This window comes from Vespa velutina, chromosome 10, assembly GCF_912470025.1.
Source record: "Vespa velutina chromosome 10, iVesVel2.1, whole genome shotgun sequence".
Taxonomy (NCBI): domain Eukaryota; kingdom Metazoa; phylum Arthropoda; class Insecta; order Hymenoptera; family Vespidae; genus Vespa; species Vespa velutina.
In genome coordinates this window covers 3,236,384-3,261,433 of record NC_062197.1, presented here as the reverse complement: position 1 = coordinate 3,261,433, position 25,050 = coordinate 3,236,384, and the positions used below count along the sequence as shown (strand labels likewise).

Genomic DNA, 25,050 nt, shown 5'->3' with positions numbered 1-25,050 from the left:
CGTGTCATATATGAAGAGTTTCAAATTGAATTGACTCTCGCGTGCCTTTATTACTGTTAGAACATTATATTACTTGTCACATGCTCATGAATCAACCGTCATGCAAATAACTCTATTGTTATACCGTTTTCGTCAACAAATTTTTTTTTTTAATGTTAATAGTTATCGTGTTGGAAAAATATTTGTCAGAAAAGAATTTGTCATACTTATATATATGTATGACATACTTATATATATATATATAATATCTAGGAAATTTTATATTTATCATAAATTTCGATTAATAGCTAAATCAGCCAAGGTCGAATATATACATGAATGAGAGAAATAATATATGTTTTTTAATGTTAAAATTTTTTATTGCTTCGATAGCGTGAGCGGTTAAAAGCAAGTTGCGAATTAGGGACACAGTCCTTGTATACTCTCTAATTAACTAATGAGAACTCTGAGAGAATAAGCGGGGGAAGAGTGTCAACTAACGACAATTCAACATTCTTTCACGTCTATCAAAAGGATTTTAACCGCTAAAAATGGTACGATAGATTGGTTACAACTGTACTATAAGTACACGTAACTGCGATATATTCGCGGTATAAATATCAATGAGGACCACTTATTAGCATGTTCTGCTAATTTTCTTAGATGTTTCGCACACCGTTTGCTCTTCTTGTTTGTATTGCGCGTACCTGTCTATACATTAAAGAAGAGTTTCAAATTTGTTTGCTCATTTCAAGGTTATTAGAAATATACACATTAGATTCTCGATATTACGACCTAATTTGTTTAATCAAATCTTTCTGACAATTAAAAATGATAATATTATAACATAAGAAATAATCATTTATACATGTGAATTTTTTTATTTATATTTTTACAATTAATTCACGTGTACCTTTTAATATTGTCGCATTAACAAGATTAACTATTTCTCATGTAGTAAAATTGTCCCTAAAACAATGAATATTTTTTTAAATAGATAAGATAATCATCATTCGATTAATATTCTTCTTTATCTTGATTTTTTTTCCCACCAATTGAATTTTAATCCTACTTTCCTTTTGCTTTCACTTTCTCGCATATGTATAATTCATTGATTTATTATAATTAAAGAATGGTGACACCAATATTTGGTATTGAAATATTTCAAATTTCGACCTTGCAATTTGTATTAAGATATAAATATTAAAAACTTCGTCATCGTATAAAATTGATTCGTTATAACAAGCAAAAAGAAAAGATATTAATATAATATATTAATAAATATTTTGTAAATGGCTTTTTTCTTTTGCCTTTACACTAATCTTTCATCAAGTGTTTTGAATATAAACCATTTGGATTCCTAATGTATATATGATAAATTCATTTTTATCAAATATCATATCTCTGATATTTTAATAATACAACATTGAAACGAAATCAAACAAGTGTCGTAACTCGATAACGACAAACACAATTAGCACACGTATGTAGCAAGTGTTTAGAACGGAATAGATAAAGGAGTGTGTACATATGTATATCTACGTACATACATACATATGTTATATATTTTAGTGCTAAAAATATACATACATATAAGTATTTCATTAAGAGAGATTAAAAGTTTCGAATCACGACGAAAATTATGTTAAAATTAGATATAACGTGCATTATATTTTTTTGTTTCTTGTTTTATGCAATTACACTATCATATGTGTGTATCGAAATAGTATCCTTAAAATACCGTAATATAAGGGCGGATGCGATTACGTCAGTGGTATTTATTTGTGAGTGTGAAATGTAACTACGTGAATTACGAATATATGTATGTATATATATATATGTGTGTGTATGATGACAGTCCGTGACAACTTCGATATCACGTCGTTGACGAGAAACAGTCCGGATGCGTCTATTGCGGTATTCTCGCCTGGATTGACGATGAGTCATTTCTCTTTTGATTTCTTCTCTCTCTCTCTCTCTCTCTCTCTCTCTCTCTCTCTCTGTCTCTCACCCTCTCTCTTTCTCTCCCTGTTCGCTTTTTACCTCCCTTTCGATACTTCACATTGTCGACATTTCACCAGCTAAATTGCTGTCACTCGTTTCGTAGCTCATGACCAAGACCTTTCACTCTTTTTATCGTTCAATAAAACTTGATAATAATGAAGTCTTACATAAACTAATTGCGAAGATTAATGTTTTATCTATATTTACACTCAATCGTATGAGTAATTTTTTCTTATTTTTCTCGATCTTTCAATGTCTACCTACATGCATACACACACACACACATTCATGTTATGAATTATGAAAAATTTCAATATTGATGATAGACGGAATGTTCATTAATTTTCTCTATAGAAACGTATATTTTTTTTCCTTCTTTTTGTTTTCTTCAAAAAACTTTTTTTTGTTCATTATTTAAACGCGCTATAATACCTGTTATATTCGAGAATGAAACGTCTTTAATTTAAGGAACATAAAAGTATTCTTGGCATTTAGACGAATGGCACACCCTCATATCCGTTTCTCAATGACCTTGCAAAAGTTAGAATCATCGATTCACAATGTAGAAACATTGGATAAAGATAAGAACAGCTTGTGATCGGTTAGTGAATTGAAAATGAAATGAAAACTAACGACGAGCGAATAGATAAGAGTTTTATATAAGAAAGAGAAAGAAAAAGAGAAAAAGAAATACGATGGCTTTGCGTAGATGATCAAAATTGAATGATTATTGGATTTTGTTCTATCTATCTATTCATTTCTCTAATGGATATTCTGAGTTTTGACATGCTATTGGCATATTTTTATATAAAGATCGAGCAGAATAAATGTTTGGATAACGATTCATATCGCGCAATTCATATTGATTGCAATTGTTATCATTGAAAAAAGTTTAACATTTCTCTTTTTCTCCGAAATTTTATAATCTAATATATCAAATATAATATATTAGATTTTATTCGTACGATTTGAAAATCGATTTGACATAATCTAATATCGAATCATAATTATACATAAATCGCGATGTTTCATCTATTGTAATTAAACTTTCGTATTGTCGTTTGATTTGTATATTAAGAAAACGATTTTAACGTTTCTTTAAAATGGATACCTTGATAATTGACATACTACAAGAGATTTTTTTTATATATGTACTTAGCGAATAGTTAATGTTTTGAAAGGTTCTTTTTGCATGCTTTGAAAGCTTCTACTGATAGTAGTTCCCATTCGAAGACTCGTTCGCATTTCTAACATTTTTATTTCTGACAGACATTTTCAAGACGCTAATGGACATAGTTATTATATATGTAAATACTTACGTATATATATATATATATATATGTATATATATATACATATATACGTGTGTAGAAAAGAAATAAACAAGTTAAAGCTAAATATCTACGTAATCTCAGGCGTCTCGTACGATCTTGAATCAATATAATAATTTACAAGTATATATACATATATTTACACGCACACGCACGCACACACACACACACACACACACACACACACACACACACATATATATGTATATAATTTTCACTTTGTTTTAATTCGATTTATACTTATATATTTTAACTATATCATGCTCGTTTACACATTGCACACTGAAGCGATATGATCCAATAGGCTCGTCATAACCCATTCTACGTTTAACCTTTGTCCCCAGTCGAAGGGATCGGAGGGGATCAAAGACAGGATCTTTTTGATCCTTCAAATCGCAACCAATAAATGGTCTAAGTATTTATTGAAGAAAATCTAAGGAAGATTTTTTTTATTTTCCTTTCTTTCTCAAGAGATATACCAAAGTAGGTAGGTTGTTAGACATTTAGAAAAAGTATCTATCCAATACGTATAAGGTAAAGATTGTCTATAAATATTTTTCTTATTTCAAAATAATCGGAAAATTTAAAGTGCGCATTTCAAATTATCGATCAGTCCGTTCTTTCCAACGAATTAATATCGTAAAAGAGAACAAAAAAAAATGATATTAGCGTATGTAAAAGAATAGATGTTATTTTTGCATCAAAGTATAAAATCCGTTTAGTTGATCGGTACAGAAATGGCCTACGGCGTTATTCCAATAGCGTTTGACGACCCTATAGTAACATCATTGAAAAATTTGCCATCCTAAATGAAAACGGTTCGCATCGTGGAAGCCCGACAGGAATCAAACGGAACTCGTGCCTTTAATCGCTTAGAAAAGAGAGGTGGGGTCTTTGCAACCGACGGTTACGTATACATATATATATACATACATATATATGTATATATATATATATAGACATGGCAATGGGGGTTACAAAATAATGAAGGGTAGACCCACCGTTGGTAGTTATGGTAACCATCGATCTATAAAATTTCATCTGGCTGGCACCACGCTGACTCGAATAGGTTACCCATTGGCCTTGAGCCATTGAAGATGTCTCGATTCTTTGTTATGTCCTCTTTTCTTACGGCTTACATAATCACCCCTTTTTAAAAAAACGTCCGATGAACTCCCATCTCATGTTAATGTTTATTTACAAATAATATTTTCCTTTAGCCCTTTCCGATCTTCATTTATTATCTTCGGAAAATTCTTAAGTGCCCTTTTTTTTTTCCTATCGATCATAAATCTATAATTAGTATCAATGTAATATGATAAAAAGTAACGAAATTTCGTCGAAAATTCTAATATGGAATTGACCGACTTTGAAAATCTTGAAAAATAAAAGAAAAAAATCGACGAGGTAATACACGTAGAACAATGAACAATGGTTGATTTTATGGGAAACGACATGGCTCAACGTAAAAATCCATTATCCATGGATTGAATTTCTATGTCAAGTAAAGACTCGAAACGTAGTCCGTATATTTTATGGATGCGTGAGATGGCAGACGATGCGAACCAGCGGAACCTTGACGCCAACGTGAGAGAGAGAGAAAAAGAGAGAGAAAGAGAGAGATAGAGAGAGCCTAGACTGCTAAGGAATTATCTTGATTCTCAAACGTAATTGGTATGGTGCACGTTTCCTCGATTAAATGTCCTTTCGTCTTTGGCACGTTGAAAGGCACGCGAACGACATACTCGCTCGTAGTATTCTCATTAGTATTGCTATTGTGCAATACTAATATGAAAGAACGAGAAAACACGTTGCATCTTGTCTCTCTCTCTCTCTCTCTCTCTCACTCTTCTTATTTCCGCTAAAGATTTTATTTACAATTACGTCTTTAGATAGATTAAAATGATTATATAGATATAGCAGATAATTGACATCTCCGCATAATACAAATTAATTTTTTTTTTCTTCTTTTTTTTCCCTATTCTTTTTCTTTTTTTTCTTCTTTTGTTTCCTTATTCTTTTTCTTTTTCTTTTTTTTTTCTTCTTTTTCTTCTTTTTTTTTTATGTGATAGCTACCTACTAATCGATGAAACATTCAGATACGCGAACTTGTCATACAACTATCTTCACATTTAATTATTTTATTTTGTTTACTAGCGCAAGATAATGTAATCTTGCGTTGCATTAGATTACATTAAAATTTCTTCTACGAGATAAAGTGTGTCATGATGAAGCTTCGTGAAATCTCGAGAAATGTTGAAATAGATCTCATCGACGAAATAACACCTGAGACAATATGAGAAATATGAAAATGAAGATCGAAATTAACGAATCAAATATATGACTTTAATTATAATTATTTCTTGTCCAAGAGAACAATAAATCTTTCCCTCTCTCTCTCTCTCTCTCTCTCTCTCTCTCTCTCTCTCTCTCTCTCTCTCTCTCTCCCTCTCTTTCCCTCTCTCTCCTTCTCTTTTTTATTAGAACAGAAAAAAATATATATATATATATATTACGTTTGCCTTAGCGATGAATAATGCATACTTTATTTTACGTAACATCACAATGCCATAATAGTTAAAGGGTGTGCAGGCGCGTGTTCATCGTATACGTCGCATTAAACAGACGTTAGGCCGATACGAAAAGTACGTGGCTCCAAACGACTCAATTTAACAATTAAGCCACTACGTGGTTTCCTATGGTAAGTACTTAATCTATCGACTTAATACTCCTGTTGGATCATTGACGGTGTTGCTTGTACGTATATATAGTTGTTTTTTTCAATAATAAGTATTTATTATCATTATTCGAAACAATATAATAGTCGACGTAATCTAATTGAAAAGGAATATCTTCTGATTGATTTTTAATCATTTTTTTTTTTTTTTCATTTATATCGTTACATATGCATTTTAACGAACTTTGAAAAATAAAGTAAAAAGAAATAATACGATTCTTTTTATAATAATTTAAATGTTTAAAAACAAAATTACTGAATGAAATTAATATTTAACTTTTCTCTCTCTCTCTTTCTCCCTCTCTCTCTCTTTTTGTTTCTTTTCTGAATGTAACATGTAAATAGACAATCCATTGCAACGAAGCGTGTCCGCTCTGTGCATCTAAATGCTCCAGCTAAAATACATGCTGTTTCCGTCCCACTCGATGCGGACAATGCACCGCACCGCACCGCGCCATGACGGGACATGCGTCCCGTTGCGTAACGCAATCCAAACGATATGTTGTGAAATAAGACCACCGTGGATGCCGCCTACACTCGCTTATGCGATCAATATAATTACAAGATAATTGTTTATTTTGCAAAAAGTTATACCTGCATAATAAATAATTGTCAAGGTAATAATTTATTGTGGAAAACTTTTTTTTTTATTTTAAGCAACAAGTTCAATCGATTATATATGCATTGCATTCTAGTCGTTTCTGATTCAATGCTATATGAATATTAATGAACAGTTTTTCCCCTTGGTATCAGTCAGCGATGGTACCATCTTAGATGAACATATATCACAAACACATTTCTTTCTAATTAATCACTTATAAAGATACTTATAGCAGTATTCGCTTTAAAGTTCAAGTTTAATACGTTTAGAGATTTCATTATAGAATATAATATATGGATGAAGCTTTTTCATTTCTCATGTAATTTTTTATTTGTTTATGAATTTTCTAAATTGATCCTTCTTCTTTTTTTGTGTAATCGTTTGGTTCCTTTGTAGACGCTCGATAAAAAGGGAAACTGTTGTTATATTTTCAATTTATCTATAGAAACAGTCGGTAACGTCGCACTTTTATTTTATTGACTGTAGATAAGAAAGGTTTCTTCTTTTTTTTATTTTCTTTGATTCTTATCGTAAACCGAATACGCCATCTATACTTTATAATTATTCATTGAAATAACCATTTTGTCCCGTTGCACATTCGTTCGAAATCGTAGTGCGAAAAAGAAAAGAGGAGTAAACAGTAACCAACAGGAAATAATTTATTACGCGCCAAATCGATTATAAGATTTCTTAAACATTGCAAGTAATTATATTTACAAATAAACGTCGATCATCAACTTCGTTATTAAAAAGTGAACAAAATGTTGCGCGTTGGTATCAGAGCTGTTCGTAAGAGTTTCAACGTAAGGAATTTTGCGAATGCACCAGCACAAGAACGTGCACTATCGGCGACTTTTAAGATTCAAGATCCTAAAGATTTTGATGAACGCGTGAAAAATTCTAAAGTGCCTGTGATCGTCGATTTTTTCGCCACGTGAGTAATAATAAATAAATAATGATATTACCTAAGGTATAAATCTGATTTTCTTTTTCTTTTTTTTTTTTTTTTTTTTTTTTTAATTCTTTGTAAGATAAAGACTAATTGGACTATGAAAAACATTCGTCTTTCTGTAGGTGGTGTAATCCATGCCGCATGTTGACTCCTCGTTTAGAATCAGTGATCGCAGAGAAACAGGGAAAAGTACTTTTGGCTAAGGTTGACATTGATGAAAACAGTGATCTTGCACTTGATTATGAAGTTAGTAAATCATTTCCATATATTTCTACAAACAATTAGTATTTGTCATTGTTTAATTTCTTATCAGGCATTTAATACTTGATTTAGGTTGGCAGCGTTCCTGTCTTAATTGCAATGAAGGATGGAAAAGTCTTGGAAAGAGTTGTTGGTTTACAGGATACAGATAAACTTAGACAATTCGTTAACAAATATGCAGAATAGTACAATATAGTGTTACATATAGTATGATCCTGTTGTACTTTTTGTAGCTGTGGCATATGTTATATATTTAAAAAAAAAGAAATAGTACATACATACTTTTCAACTTGGTCTGTTCTTTTTTTTTTTTTTTTTTTTTTAAATACAAAGAAATTGTAATTCGTTTTAATATGTATCATTTATCTTAAATATATTTTTGTAATATTGTCTTCAATATGTGGCAATATATTTATTCAATATTACTATGCATTATAAAAAAAATAAAATAATTAAAAGGCAGAGTAAATTTTCATAATATAAAATATTAATAATATCTAAACAATTTTTAATGATTTTTCTACACTCTGTCGTTATATCTTTTTATTTATACCCAAGTAGAAATGTATAATAGTATTAATTTTCTTAAGAAAAAAAAAAAAAAAATATGTTGCTACAAATAATAGATGGAATGTGTAATATATCTTTTAATCAAACTTTTATAGTTTGGAGTTGTATAAAAAAAATTATATTATGTATTTTACTTTACAATAATTATATGTAAAAGAATTAAAAGATTTTGAATTATTAAATAAAAAGCTTTCTCTTTTAATATAAAAATTGATTTTATCATTAGACCATTTTGTTTTATCTTTTTCGTTCAAATTTTATTTAAACTCATCTGAAATAATGTAAAATGGAATAAATTTGAAATTTATTTATGATGTAACATACAATTTTATATTTTCATATACGTTCAAGGAGATAGATATAACAGGAACATTTACAGCGATATAAGTTTTAGTATATAAACATTTATCGATAATAATTTATATAAATTAGAACACAAAATACTAATGTTTGATCTCATTAGTCAATTAAACCCGTATCTTACATAATTCATTTGTTGTTCACTTTAAAGTATTATATATTTATCATAATTATTATTCAACTGGTACAAATACAAGTAATTATTATCCTGACATGAATATCTTGAATGACTTCAATTCATTCAATCGTTTCTCAATAATTAAAATTCTTTTAAATTAATTCTTCTTTTGATATAAGCTAGTATTTATTATGTTTCAGTTGGTAATGCTTGTAAAAGTAATCTAGCTCTCTTATATGATATAGATTCTACAGTCTCATCTCTCTTTTCTACATTTTCCTCTGCAATCCGTACAACATCCATACCTTTCTTCAAAAGTTGTTCTCTAGCCATACCTTTACAACCTTCAAAGTACTCTAATACTATTGGAAATACTTCATCGGGGATTAGAGTATCATCAAGTAAATTGTCCATTAACCATATTTGTCTTATTTTTTCGAATTTCCATTCACTTCTTGAATATTTCCACTAGAAGCAAAAATCACGAAATAAAAAAACAATCTGTTAATGCAATTCATTACTTCATACCGCTCCAGTTTATACCTTTCTGACATAAGTCAGTGCTTTTTGAGTTGCTTCTATTTTAGTAGCTTCCCGCTTTTCTGCTTCTCTTTGTTCAGCCTTTTCTCTTTTTATTCTTCGTTTTGAAGGTGTTTCCGTTTCTTTTGCTTCTTTTTCTTCAGGAACTTTAGTATTTAAGTCTCCTGTACTTCCATTATTACTCTCAACAAGTGCAGTACTAAAAGGATAAATTATGTTAGACAATCTTCCAATAAATAATATTATTATGTATTACAATTTAAATATAATTTCTTTCACCTTCCACGTTTTCGACGTTTTGATATTTTTCCCTCTATTAATAATTCAGTATCACTTGAATCCTTTTCCAATATATCAGTGCTACCAGTTTCTCCTATTTTGCTTTTTGTTACTTTATGATTAAGACCATTTTTAGAAATTTTACCATTAATTTTGCGTTTACTTGTCCTTTGTTGTGTTCTCTCCAAAAGAGTTTCATTTGATTCTCCTGTTTCATCATCGTCATTCTTTATAATATTTGTGTCAGAATTTACTTGAGATTTCTTATCTGTCAATAAACAGTCATATTAATTGTCTATGTTACATGATGTTGGATATAGAAAACTGCTTATATATAATAAAAAAAAAAAAAATGCATAATTTAATACTTTTGAAATATTAACAATATACCCAATATCTCTATCATCATAATTAATTAAAATACGAAATGAAAAAATAAACAAATTTTTTCATTAAATTCATTACAATGTGAAAACGATGTGTAAAAAAATTCGAATACATCTTATATCATCTTTATTTTCTCTCTTTCTCTTTCTTTTTCAATTAAAATATAACAAAATAGTTATTTTCATTTCTTATAATTTTTCTTTTAAATCAAACTTTAGCGCGTGTATATATATATATATATATATATATATATATATATATATATATATATACATATATATGTATATATATATATATATATACACATCTTCTACATTTTTCTGCAATAATATTATTTGAAGACACGAGGCACTTAACTTTTTTTCCGAAATCTGTTACATTACTATGTTAAAAAAAATATATAATTAACAAATGTCACATTTACAAATTTATTAGTAATACTATTTTACCTTCCAATATATTCTTTCGGATTTTCGTACGCTTTCGCGATTTAGATTTTCTAACCCCAAAATCTGACGTATTCTCGAAGCCCATATTTGTACGAAGATAAAACAATTAGATTGTATACGAATAAGCTGAGCACGGGTTAGGAAAGAAGATAATACGAATTGATAATTATTTTGAAATAGTAATTAAAGGATTATTTGCGATAAAATGTATTAGTGCCATGCGGAGATTCGAGATAGGTTGCCGCAGCATGTGCCAACGACTTTTTCCTTGGATGTATTCATGTGTTGTGCATTCAGAATATATATATAATATACATACCTTGCGTTAGCGCATGTGCGTTGTTCATGTTCTTTAATTCTCCACAATCCAATTAAGAAAAACTACTAACTTCTCAAACAATTATAATTTATATGTATATGACATTTATATATGTTCATATATTATTACGTAAATAATTCGCTAAGATATGTTAAGTATTAATATAACATTAAACATACATATATACATATAATTTATAACAGGACATTTACAAAGAACTTGCGTCAGTATTATAAATTATAATAAAATACTAAAATAATCAATTCGTTGATCAAAGAAATCATAAAGTATTATCAAAATGTTAATACAATTTGTAAAAGTAAGCTTTCAGAATCAATCCAAAAAGATTTTTTCATCGAGGTAATTATATTGTATTTGTTTTTATTAACGATGTACATATGTAGAGGTTATGAAAGTATATATAATGAGTGATAAACATTGTTTTTTTTTATATTTGATTTCAAATAAAAAGACATTGTAAGAAGCATTATGAGTTCAAATTGATTAATTTTATTAACGTATTTTTTGATAAATTCTTCGAACATTAACTAAAAATTGTCATCCACTATTTCTTGTATATTTCGAGTTGTTATATGTTATCAAAGTTCTATTATTTAATGATTTGAAAATTATAGTTTCATTTAATTAATTTCTTTTTATGTAGTTGTTTAAGTAGTTTTTTATTTCTTTTTTGTTTTTTTTTATACATATATAATTTAAGGAAAATTTGGATTTCAGACAGACAAATCTTTACAACATACTACTTTCAAGCAATAGGAAAGCATCATCGAAAGAAAAAATTATAGATGATGAATATTCAAACGAACCTATCAAATATTCTACATCAAAAGCATCAAGTTGGCTTGCTTCCCAAACGCGTCAACCTCAATCTGAAAGACATCCATATGAATCTAATGTTATAACAATTAGTATAATCATTTTTATGATTTATTTCTTTATTTTAAGAGAAGAGAACGATATAGATTTATCTCTTAATAAACCACTGTCAGAACTTGTACCTAATATTAACAAAACAAATGCACAATCTTCCAAGAGATTATAACTGTAAATATTGTATTGTAGTAATCAGTTTTTATATGTAATTGGATTCTTTGATTCATTCAATTATATATTATTTCTTTTTTTTTTTCTTAAATTATCAATTAAATAAATAGTTAATTATTGAACTTATATAAATAGATTTATTCCAATAAACTTGAAAGGATTTTCTGTTTAACAAACATATAAAATAGTAAAAATTTCCTTATTACATATTGGACTTCATATTGATTTGGTTTTTCCAATAGGCAATTGTACTACAATGGATATATTAATCGTCCCCATATTATACTGTTCAATATTTCACTCCATTTAATAGATGGTTGATAAGCTATGGTGTCTATAATACAGCTTTTCCATGTTCGACCCCATGAAGATTTGACCATTGTCATCCATAAAGTTATTGTCATATTATTCTTTGACTGTTGTGAATGTAATTTAATATAAATGCTATCTAAAATTTCAAATATTAACAAAACTTTTGAAACTATATGTATGTTATTATACAATATAAATATAAATATTATTAATTACTTACTACGTGTACAGTAAGAATTAAATAACCATCTAATAAATGCATAGACAGGTGTAACTTGAAAATAAAGTCTTAATCTAGCTAGAAGTCCACTAAAGCCAGTCAGCAAAAGTCTAAACTGAATTGTATAAATATCAAAATATTAGTAATCACTAGCCAAATAATAACACAAATAAAAATCATTTATTTACCGTAGTAAAAACTGTATAATATACCCATGTTGTCGGTGCAAGAAATAGGAGAATGGTAAATAATAAAGTACCCACAAATAGTTGATCTGGCTTATATTGACAAGAATCCACTCTTTCTCTTAAAGGATTTTTTTTCTTCCCCAAAAACAGTCTAGATAGAGATATGAGAGCGTTTAATTGAATATTAAAGAGCCTGCAATGTCCATTATAATAATTATTTTCTTTATAAAATTCACAATTGTACGAGTGTATTGATAAATTAATACTTTCATACCTTGCTGCATAAACATAAATACAATATGTATGGAAACTAATAAGTGCTAAAAGATCAGAGGCTATTGATATTTGAAAAGTAATACCAAGCCTTCCAAATAATAATAATACTTCAAATGCAAAATCCATTACAGGTGTTACAAATATCAAAAATGTCCACCATAAGTGTATATGATATAGAAAAAATTTTCCAAGCATATTATTAAATGCATAATTTAATTTTAAGCCAGCTGGAGCACCCATTAGATATTGAATCAAATTTTTCAATGATTCCACTACTTTCTGCAAGTTTAATATAATATATATGTATATAATGTATCAAAAAGACAAAATAATTGTATACGTATGTAATAATGAACACTTGCCTCTGCATTCTTTAATAATACTTCAGAAGGTGATATATCATTAAAGTAACATAATGATAATTTTAAAATTATTACACCAAATAAAATGTCTATAATTGTAGCAAAAATATAACTGCCCGTTTTTAAGGTAATTCTTTTCTTTTGTATTATATTTATCAGTACCCATTTAACATTTTCTAACCATTCATTTAAATGTAAACCCAATGATGAATATTTTAATATTGGTAATAAATTATTTGTGATTTTAAGAAAAAAAAGAATTGGAATCAAACATAAATATGTATTATAATGAATAATAGTTTCCTTTAAAGAAACAAATTTAGATTTCATTTTTATACTATATTTAACTTCTTCCGTTTGTAATATTTTCATAAGCTCATAAAAATGATCATTGGATGTTGTTTTAGCAATCAACAATTCGGTCCCTTGTAATGCTAACAAATCATAGATTATTATGATAATAGAACAAGATGATAGACAAATTTTTCTGTTATTACTAATAATATTTTCTACGCAGTAATTATAATCAATATTAGACGTTGAGTTTACTGTGGTAAGAGAAATATCTATCCAGTCTATGTACTTTCTATCTACATTTTCAATAATACAATTGGTATTATAATAATAACCAATAAGGTTAACAGACTTGTTTATTTCATTTATATTTTTTTCACATATATCAACAATGTAATATTTTTTCATATCTCTATGTTTATCATATATAATTTTACCAAATACATAGCCAGATTTTTCGGCGTGGAAAGTTTGTGGAATAAAAACTAACAACTTCATAGTGCTTTAAATATTAACATCCTATTGCATATAAAATAACGCGATATTTTTTTTTATGATATTTAAATAGTTTTAATACTTATTCTCATCAGTCTCAATTAGCTACAATGTAACAAAATAACCGTAATATTAATATATTATATATATATACATATTTATATAAAAACTTGAAATTAATTCAACAAAATAATACATTGAACTGAATTATTAACGATAGATATTTTATTTTTAATTAAATCAAACTATATCATTGTTGACTCAATCTACAATTCAATATTCGTAATTAATGGTTACTTGAATACATTATTTTAGCTCGTTTGTAAAAAAAGTTTGGAACTTTATTGTTTGCAACGATAAAAAAATTGTTTTTGTGAATATTCCTCACGAATTTGAAGCAATACGAAGAGATAAAAATCATCTCTATTAAGCGTACGTTGTTCCAACTGTTATCACGTACCGCGTAATTTAAAATTATTCTTCGCAAGTATATAACATTGGTCATTTCGTTAAATGGTGGCGCTAGCATCGCGTGACGCATTATTTAATAGATATTCATTTTTTTCAATTAGTTTTTATTACTTTCTATTGGAATAAATATGGATAGTTTTTAGATATGAATAATTATATATTCCAAATAATTTTTTTTTAATCATATGTTCTTTAGAATGTTACATTATTAATAACATTTTCGGACAAATGTGGCAACCTCGTTGCGATTGTTGCGCCTTCTTCGGCGCAGCACATAACTAACACGCTTTGGCGCCACCAAACACGCACGTGGAAAATCAACCAAACAAAGTGAGTTTGACAAAGCGACGAAAATGAAAGAGACGACAGAAATGTCGAGAAGAAAAAAGAAATCATTCATTCTTTCTTGGATTTTTCATGTGACCATAGCCGTAGCTGTTGACAGTGATATTCTGATTAAACTACTGTGTACCTGACAAAGTTAAATAAATATATCACATTTATTGCTTGTTGTTTAAAGTTTCTTTCTACATAATGGATTGTCCACGAAAAACTCATACAAATAAATGATTACTGCCATCTATCGGTATGTTTTACTTCATCATAAAACAATTTATAGTACAATGTCTACCTTTCTTATCTATCTGATTACTACTAGCTCTGGGAAATTCAAATTTTTTAACATATTCGTTATTTTCATGATAAGGTATTTTGACTCTTTATCAAAATGGAATGTGAATTAAGTATAGAGAACCTGATTGAAAGCCAATGTGAAATACTTGATCGACTTCAAATGGAAACAACATTCATAAAGAGTAATGCAAATTTATTGTAATAATTATAAAATATAGTTGATCATATTTATAAAGAGTAATCTTTTTTATAATTATATTTACAGGTAGAAACAATTTAAAGGAGATTCTCGTGTTTGTTCGAGACTCTATTCTTGATATTTCAAGTGGAATTTGTATTTTAAGAAAGTATTTAGATCAATTGAAGGAAAACAATGATTCTTCAAAGGTAAGTGAGAGAGAATATATTTTTAAAAGTTATACAGATATATTAGATAAATTGTGTTATTTATATATTCCTATATATAGAAGATGATATTGTTATATCAAAATTTGAATGAGAAAATAATAGACATGTATAAAAATGTCCCTGAAGAATTGTTAACGGCATATGCAAATAATAACAAGAGTGAGTCAATGCAATCTATTAATGACGCATGTTCTGTCACTATTTCTTCTCATGCGTCAACTGCTAACAAAAACAAGCAAGAAAATGTAGACTTTAATGATATGGGAGATGTTAAAAAGTCTGCTATTAAAGATTGTAAAAAGGCACTTTTTAATGAACCAGAATATCCAAAAATATCTTTGATTAAGGAGGAAGAGTTCGATCAATTACCGAAGTATATGATTGGAAGGCAATCCTTGCAAATGATTAATGGTTTAATTAATTCTATCAATTTAGTATTAAAAGCTAAATATACCTTGTTATCTGCTGGGAAAATAGTAGCTAGAAAAAAAGGCGAACTTGATCTATATTTATATTATAGAAAACAAGATATTATCTGCGAAGGCAATGGTAATTATTTTTTTGACTAAAAAATAAATCCTGGCAATGTATTTTTTTTTTTTTTTTTAACATATAATTATATTTTAATTTCAGAATGTAAATACTTCTTCACTGCGGAAGATTATGAAAGATACATAAAAGTTAAATTAGATAGATTAGCATTGAAGTTGATGATGGCATTGCGCCATTGTAAACGAATACGTGAATACAGATTGAAAAAAGAATTGTATTATATTGTCTTGAATTAATTCGTTTACATTTTCATTGTTATATCGTCTATTGTCATTCTTATCTTATTTAAGTAAAATAATATGTTTGTAATTATGATCAAATGAATAGAATTATAATCGGAATGGAATGAAAAAAAAAAAATGTCGAATTTTATATCAAAGCCGATGAAAAATTCTTTCTAAAATCATGTAGACAATATCCTGCGTTTTGCTGAGAATCGATACACGTTTCAAAGGGGTGAGTAAGAAAGAGAAAGAGAGAGAGAGAGAGAGAGAGGGAGAGAGAGAGATTAAGCGCGTGCGCTACGGATGCAGTTTTGCTCGGCGTTGTCGACTACAACAGTTCTTTATCACTTTTTCCCCTCGATAATTCTTTGGATTTATCGAGAAATATTGCATTAATTCGAAGATACGAAGATCTTGGTGAAAGAAAACGATAAAAATGTCGAGTAGCAAGTGTGTGAAACAACCGCGTAAAGCGTATGCGAAGGAGCAGCATGAAATGAGCCATTCGGAGAAGTTAAGACTAATCGATGACGAGTTAAATTCATTTTACAAGTAATTAATTTTACTCATACATTTCTTGTTACTTATTCTCGTGGATTAGAACGATGATATATATATATATATATATATTAGAATAAAAATGATGGTTTAAAAATCTAAAGAGAAAATCTGTGTATCTTTCATTCTCCATTATCTATGTTTACAGATATTGTCAGCAAGCTGGTTTTACCGAGGAAGAAATGGATATAATTTGTCAACCATTGGTAGCGGCAATGCGCCGTTCATGGTTACAACTCGTTTTTCGTGGTACTTTGATACTCGTTGTGCTTGGTACATTGGCTTGTCTGGCGGCCCAACTTGATTTCGTTGGGACTCATTTTACTGCTCTTAGCCGTTTATTATTGATCAAAGTATTACCAATATGGAACTGGCAACCTCTTTATTACGAAAATTGCATGATTAATAATCCCTTTTACAATGATTACACGATTACGGAGGAAGATTGCGTGGTAGGTAGAATTTTAGCAGCTATGACTATTGTTAAAAAAAAAGGGAGCAAAAGAAAGGAAAAAAAAAAAAAAAAAAATTAAGAAAATATCTACTCTCATATATTCTTACATATATTTATGAATTTGAAGACTTGCGAAGCACTTGAAACGATTGATCGTTTATCGGACGTAAGATATCGCAGCCTCGTTGATAATTATCTTAGTCGTGATGCACCAGCTATCATCACCGATGCTATGGACACATGGGCGGTTATGAATACGGATTACTTTTGGTTCGATAATATAACTCACGTGAGTAGAACAAAACGAAACAAAAAACAAAAAAAGAAATCATCGAACGTTCCAATTATAAAGTCATTTAAATAGTATAATCAATTTTTCAATCATTCGATTAGCTTTACTTGGAGAACGAACGTTTGATGGAAACGGTCCCATGTGCTCTCACGTCTAATTTACGAACCGGTTCGTCCGATTTAGCGGCTTTTTTACGTCGAGTACACTCGCCCGAAGTTGCCAAATGGTTTGTTCATTGGCAAAATTGTGACATAAATGCCGTCAAAGTATTAAGAAAGTATTATCAGAGACCTTACTTCTTATCGAGCACGGTCTCCCCGGCACACTTCAATTGGGTTCTTATGTCCTCGGATTATAACAGTCCTAGTTATAAAAAAGTCGAATTAGATTCTGGCTTGATAGCTTTGGCACAGCTTCGTGGTGCCACCCAATTGCGATTAACACCTATCAATCCGTGCAATAGTTCTTGTCCCGAACTTATTGCTGATTTACATCAAGGAGAGATGCGTGAGTATCTCGAATAAAAATCTTGTTAAATGTTTTTTTTTTCTTTTTTCTTTTTTCTCTTTTTTAATCTTCTATGTTTTCCCTACGATTAAATCGCTAATATCATGTTTGTACATTAAAGTTTAATCCTTTGTTTTGTCTAATCTATGTATAGTTGTATTTACCAACCTGATGTGGACTTTGGAGTATGCACCAATGCGTGGATTGGATAACATCGCTATCCTTACGGAAACCGTTTGGGAAGAAGATAGTTAAATCGTAAAATCGTTACTTTTCAATTAATATAACGATCGTGGTTTCTTGATCTTGAAACTTTTTCAAGAGCTTTCCCATCTTTAATACATGTATCGATATAAACGTATTAAATAGGACGTATTCCATCGATCGTGTATACATTTGTTTCATTGATATGTATATTTCAATGAAGAAAAAAAAAAAAAAACAAAAAAACAAAAAGAAAAAATATAATAAAAAATATCGCCAACTTTGACAATTCGTATACATACTGTAATGTCAAGAGAAATACTTAAAAAAAAAAAAAAATCCTTTTCTTCTCTACTACCCTGTTTAAAAGGAGACGCATCATAAATGTGGTATCAAAAAAAAAGGAATAAAAAAATGAAAGAAAAAAGATAAAAGAGAAGAAAGTTGTGGAGGAATAGCACAAGTAACAACAAACAAGATTTGTCTTTTATTAATTAATTGTTTATAATAACATTATGTGTTTTTGTTGAATTTTCTCGCTTATGTCAGTTTTTTTCCCTTTTTCTTCATTATTTTCACGTGGACACTAACAAGAGAGAAAGGAAAGAAAAGGAAAGAAAAGAAAAGGGAGAAAAAAAAAGAAATAAGAAAAAGAAGGAAGAAGACCAAAGAATTAATGATTATGCATTGATTCTTTATAGAAAAAAGAAAGCGCAAGATTATTCAAAGAAACTTATCATATAACTCTGACGACTTGGCATGCTTAATCTCGACGCGATATTCGTTATATTAGAAATCATCGTCATCGTAGTATATAATTATCGGTTTGCACTATACCCGCGCTCATACAACAACAACAACATCTTTTTCTTTCTTTGTTTTTTTTTCTTTTTTTGTTCGATGAGAAAGAAGGAGGACAATGGGTACTCGAAAGATGCGAATCAAACACGTTTTCCCTCCCTCTCTCAACCCCCATCGAATTTGTCTTTCCAATTGTTTCTGTCTCTCTCTCTTTCTCTCTCTCTCTCTCTCTCTCTTCATAACTTTCTTCGTCACGCATATGTGTCTTCTTTCCTTCATTGGAATTTTCTTGCGGCGATAAAAACGTGGAACGTTTTTATTAATAAGGTAACGCAATTTAACGTTACAACTCTCGTGTCATACAAGTATGTACTTTAAGCGAGGACCATTACACGTACGCTAGCAACGCATAAATATATAAGGGATATCATCGAATTTTAGTCTATAACGGCAATATTGGAAAGAGAGGAATGATTAGAATCACATAGGAAAAAAAGGGGGGTTGGAAATATTGCGTTATCGTTTGGTATGATGATAAAGAAAGAGAGAAGAAAAAGAAAAAAAATATATATATATATACATATATATATATACATATAAGAAAAAAAAAGAAAATAGAAATCTTTCTTATCTTTCAAATTTTTTGATCTCCCCTCCACAAGTTCCTTTTTCGTTATTATTTCTTTTTTTATAGAGAGAGAGAGAGAGAGAGAGAGAGAGAGAGAGAGAGAGAGAGAGAGAGAGAGAGAGAGAGAGAGAGAGAGAGGGAAAAAGGTTCGACCCTTTAAGTTAATCTTCTTATAATAATCGATTAATGGATGTGTAATTTTGAATTTATACAAATGAAAAATTTTACTTCAGTCTCGAAAAATAATATTAACAAAAATTAAATTGTAAAGAGTTAAAATGACGTTACATCGGAAACTTTTGCAATGGTATTCCAGATCGAAGAAGAAGAAGAAGAAGAAGAGAGAAGTGGACAGAATATGGATAACAGGCAGGATATGACGATCTTTTGATGGATCGTTACAAATTAAATATTTAGTAGGACGTTATAACATCATTGAATTTTATAGAGAGCAAGAAGTTGCACACGATCAACGATAATCGCGGCGATGTTAAAAAGTTCCTGTGACAATGAGCCCCATCTCGAATTATTCTATATCCATCTCTAACGATGATATCAATAATATGTCTATTCAACACGCGTGAATTTTCGGAGATAACGATCAACTAGGAGAACGCACTACAGTAGCACATTTTTTACGTTCAGTCTGCGCGCTTTGTCGCTTCATTCATGTATAATATATTTGATTGCATCGTAAGTTCGCTCAAATTTAGTCTTTTCTTTTTTTTTTTGTTCTGTCCAGGCTAACGTTAAACATTCTTCATTTCTTTTTTCTTTTTTTTTTTTTTTTTTATAAAAAATTGTCTTTGCTAAAAAAAAAAGAAAAAAGAAGAAAAAAGAAAAAGGTCTGAGATCACAATCAACTATCTTGTCTTACAATCTGTATAATTCTTTGGGATTATCTTATTAATCAATCTTTTTTACGAACAATACGACGCATATATTGAAATATTTCAATCAAAATCAATTAATCTCTATTAAACATTTTCTATGTACGAACGACCGTCTCAAAGAATGAACATTATTATTTTTTTTTTTTGCAATTTTATTAAATAATCACAAGCTAAATCTTTTATTAGACAAATTCTATTCTATTAATTAATACGAAATTGATCGATCAAAATTAACTATCATTCTACACAAATCATATTTAACAATTTGATCTACTTATAGAAAGCAACAATTATATGCAATATCTTAAGAAAATGTTTATATATATATATATATATATATATATATATATATATATATATATGTATATGTATGTATATATATATACAAAAATCGTCAAAATGCGAACGAACTTATTATCCAATCCAATATGTGTATACATATATGTATATATAATAACGCTAACAATAAAATCGATGATAGAACGATCCGTTCTGCTTTCTCCATCTTGGAATATTGCATTCGCTCCAGAGTTTATTGTTTTTCTGTCATTACTATCATTATCACTAGGAAATTTGGTCTGATCACGAAGACAAAAGACGTAGATCCTTTTCGCGCGCTATCGTACGTATCGTACTATGAGTAATGAGCATTTTAATCCTAAGTACGTCGCCGTTTCTTAAACTAACTTCTAACATCTAACAATATTGAATAGAGATATCGTTCGATCGGTTCTGATTTTTGTACCGTGATATATGTATCATCTTCTTTTTTTTATTTTTTTGTTGTTGTTGTATCCAATCGATAACAATAATAATAATAAAAAAAAAAAAAAAAAAAATAATAATAATAATAAAACATCTACATATTTTGCAATCACCTTCTTTTTTTAATAAATTTAAAAACATGGTCGAAAAATGAATAACAAAATGCAAAGATTTGTAACAACTTTGAACATTTATAAAGAAAAAAAATGCAGATAATTTTCATACAGGTAAATGTTATAAATTGGATACAGAGATTAGAAGAAATATGGTGTCGATCGATAGCAAATTCATTGTTCTTTTTTCTCTCTCTCTTTCTCTCTTTCTCTCTTTCTCTCTCTCTCTCTCTCTCATCAAATTCTAGACGTTGACGCTCTTCGAGCATTTTCTCGAGTATGAACTTCTTTTTTTATTTCTTTAACTATTCCAATGATCTAAAGGTTTCTAATCGCGACGTGTTACTGTGTCATTTGAAAAGTAGCGCTATTTTTTTGTTACCGATATTCAAAATCAAATGTACAAACAGTAAAACTTTTTATGTGGAAATGTTCTGGCGCATTATTATAATCACGGTTCGTTAAGTACCAACGGCTTTGAAACTTCGTATCAGTCTTTTTTTTAACACTGCCTGAATCAAGATCATAAGTTATGTACGCTCTCACTATTATGTCTCTGATAAATCTTTTTAATTGGGCCAATGAAGAGCTCGTACGAAGATCTTTATACGACACATACATATTTCTCTACATATATGTATGTATGTATGTTCATGTATGTATGTATGTATGCATATAGTATGTACTATGTATATACTACGTATTTATGTATGTATTAATAAATAAATAAATAAATAAATAAATAAAAACAAAAGAATTAAGAGACAGTAATAATAATAAGAACGATAATGAAAGACTAGCGTGTATCCCGTAATATACATAAATCGATCTTATATCTTAATTGTTAATTTTCAATATATATCTTTCGATAATAATAATAATAATAATAATAATAATAATAATAATAATAATAATAATAATAACAATAATAATAATAGTAAGAATAGTAATAATAATAATAATAGTAGGAATAGTAATAATAATAATAATAATGATAGTAATAATAATAATAATAATAATAATAATGATAATAATAATAATAATAATAATAATAATAATAATAATAATAATAATAATAATAATAATAATAATAATAATAATAATAATATACGAAAGATCGATCATTTCGATGTTTATTGCGTAAAGATATCGTCAACGCTCGGTCAAGAAAATAATTAATTAATTAATTTAGATAGGCTTTCAAAATGTTCGTTTATCTTCGTTCATTATCTATGATTCACGATTTTATAATAGTGAAGGACCGAGCAAAATATATTTTTTAATCGGAAAGATCGATATCCTTGATGATCGAGGGAGATATTATCGATCGTCGATTTGACTCTTGTCCTGCTTTGAGTAAAGAAGAAAATGTGTGTTTGTTGTGTGTGTGTATATATATATGCGTGTGCATAATTATTTGAAAACGAACGCGTTGAATCGAAGATAAGTTGATACGCGTAAAGCCTGATTATTAATCGAAACTTTCTTAAATTTGTTAACACTCACAAAATTTGTTTCGTTCCGATATGTTGCGCGTCGATCTTCTTGCCTTTTTTTCCTTTATCCTTTTTTTATTAATCGTTAGATTAATAAACCTAACAATTTAAGGGGAAAAATGATGAAGGAAGAAAATAATTTAAAAAAGAAAAGAATTTCAAGTTAATGAAGGAAACAAGAAGAGGGAGTGTATTTATGTATGCATACATGTATACATGTATGTATGTACGTATGTCTGTCTGTATGTATGTATATATGTATGTATGTATGTATGTATGTATGTATGTATGTATGTATGTATACTTTGCACTCTCGCGTAAACGCATGGCATAACAACAAATATGAATGAGATCCTATTATTCTTAATCGATTGGGGATAATCGAATAAGAGAAAATGATTAAGTACATGAATAAAGACATTTTGTACAAAATACAATGCAAGTAGCGACGTAACAACATTTTGCAATAGTTAAATACAGTATGTATACGTATGTATATAAGAGAGTTGCGGTATTTAAAACCTTATACTCAAATATCTTTCTCTTACAATTTTTTTTTTGTTTTTCTTTTTCTTTACGCGAAATTAGACGCGAATAAACGTCATCGAACAAAATCGTTTGGTCCGTTTCAAAAAATGTTTAATATTTAGAAGGAGTCTTTTTCTAAACGTCATATATATTCGTCGTTTTTCACAACATTGATATTTTCTCGAAGGATTTACATTTATTATATCGAATAATATCCTTCTGTAAGATTTAATGGATAATCGATTAATTGTAAATAATGGAAAATATATTGATAGTTGATCTCTCGTTGAGATCCATAAAAGATAATTAACAAAAAAAAAAATAAGTAAATAAATAAAAAAGAAAAAAACCAATTTGATTGACAGCTCTTTTTTGTGGATCATGCTGCCGATATCTTGAATTCATTCGCAGAACACATCTTTGGATTTTCGATTGGACGGTTTCGAAGTTGTATCGATGTTGTCGAAGAACGTCTTCAAATACTTTTCCATGAATATAAAGAAATAAATAATATAATTTTTTTAATTTTTATTATTATCATTGTTTTCCTTGTTTTTTTTTCTTCTTCTTATTTTTACGCACGCATATACGTAACGTGAAACATTTATCTCTCAAGTATTCCTGCGTCGATTTTATGACGAATCGAAAGAGGAAAAAAAAAGAGAAAGAAAAAAAGCAAAAATTAAACATATACACGTAAACGCGATAGAAACGATCGTAAATAAAGATTTCTAATCATTTTCTTAATCATTAACATTTGGAAAGGAAGAAAGAAAGAAAGAAAGAAAGAAAGAAAAAAAAAAGAAAAAAGAAGTAAAGGACCCCTCCTCATTATTTTCCATTTCTTTTCTTCGAATCAGGTAACTTTTGTTCTAAACATTTGTTCGTACCTTTTTTAATCGGAAAAAGATATCGGAGTATAATATATTGTCTTAAATCCCACCGATCTGTATAATATGTATATTTTAATGTATTGTATGCGTACCCTACTATTTCTCTGTTTTTTCTTTTTCTTTTCTTTCTCTTTTTTTTGGTTTTCTCTTTTTTTTTCTTTTTTTTCTTTTTGCTTCGTTCGCTTTTACGTATCTCCCTTTAGTCTTATTTTTATCAATCGTATATTTTTCATTTGACAAACGTCATTCTTCTCTCAATGCACGTATAAATAAAGACGCGAAATCAGGCGACGTCGTTGAACAACACGATCGTCGATGAAATCGGTCATGACCTGATTATTATTTGCTCGTTTGCTTGCTCTAGCTCATCTGATTACCATATGTTGTATTTAAGATACATATCTCTCGATATTTATGTATGTATATATGTATGTATGTATGTATGTATTTATGTATTTATGTATTTATGTATGTATGTATGTATGTATATGCGACAAGAGAAGATACGTTTCTTCCTTAAATCGATCGAAA

General features: G+C 28.7%; 5 protein-coding genes across 5 annotated transcripts; 4 read left to right on the top strand and 1 right to left on the bottom strand.

The window, feature by feature from the left end:
• Positions 1-7,218: 7,218 nt before the first annotated feature.
• On the top strand, positions 7,219-8,188 carry LOC124951969 (thioredoxin, mitochondrial-like). Its single transcript, XM_047501132.1, has 3 exons — positions 7,219-7,586; positions 7,727-7,850; positions 7,938-8,188. The coding sequence occupies exons 1-3, from the start codon at positions 7,414-7,416 to the stop codon at positions 8,049-8,051; spliced, it is 411 nt and encodes a 136-aa protein (XP_047357088.1). The 5' UTR covers positions 7,219-7,413; the 3' UTR covers positions 8,052-8,188.
• Positions 8,189-8,722: 534 nt separating this feature from the next.
• On the bottom strand, positions 8,723-14,589 carry LOC124952234. Its single transcript, XM_047501781.1, has 9 exons — positions 13,311-14,589; positions 12,947-13,227; positions 12,673-12,865; positions 12,485-12,599; positions 12,205-12,400; positions 11,889-11,950; positions 9,733-10,000; positions 9,457-9,652; positions 8,723-9,381 (listed from the first exon to the last, which is right to left on the bottom strand). The coding sequence occupies exons 1-9, from the start codon at positions 14,100-14,102 to the stop codon at positions 9,103-9,105; spliced, it is 2,382 nt and encodes a 793-aa protein (XP_047357737.1). The 5' UTR covers positions 14,103-14,589; the 3' UTR covers positions 8,723-9,102.
• Positions 10,479-12,483, top strand: LOC124952068. The gene is made up of 2 exons (XM_047501384.1): positions 10,479-11,247; positions 11,626-12,483. The coding sequence occupies exons 1-2, from the start codon at positions 11,186-11,188 to the stop codon at positions 11,948-11,950; spliced, it is 387 nt and encodes a 128-aa protein (XP_047357340.1). The 5' UTR covers positions 10,479-11,185; the 3' UTR covers positions 11,951-12,483.
• Positions 14,590-14,895: 306 nt separating the features above from the next.
• On the top strand, positions 14,896-16,404 carry LOC124952067 (spindle and kinetochore-associated protein 1-like). Its single transcript, XM_047501383.1, has 5 exons — positions 14,896-15,156; positions 15,277-15,385; positions 15,469-15,590; positions 15,671-16,160; positions 16,245-16,404. Exons 2-5 carry the CDS (start codon positions 15,298-15,300, stop codon positions 16,397-16,399), a joined length of 855 nt encoding a protein of 284 aa, XP_047357339.1. The 5' UTR covers positions 14,896-15,156; positions 15,277-15,297; the 3' UTR covers positions 16,400-16,404.
• Positions 16,405-16,498: 94 nt separating this feature from the next.
• LOC124952066 lies at positions 16,499-18,933 on the top strand. Its single transcript, XM_047501381.1, has 5 exons — positions 16,499-16,939; positions 17,094-17,397; positions 17,527-17,688; positions 17,793-18,198; positions 18,353-18,933. The coding sequence occupies exons 1-5, from the start codon at positions 16,824-16,826 to the stop codon at positions 18,451-18,453; spliced, it is 1,089 nt and encodes a 362-aa protein (XP_047357337.1). The 5' UTR covers positions 16,499-16,823; the 3' UTR covers positions 18,454-18,933.
• The last annotated feature ends 6,117 nt before the right edge of the window (positions 18,934-25,050 follow it).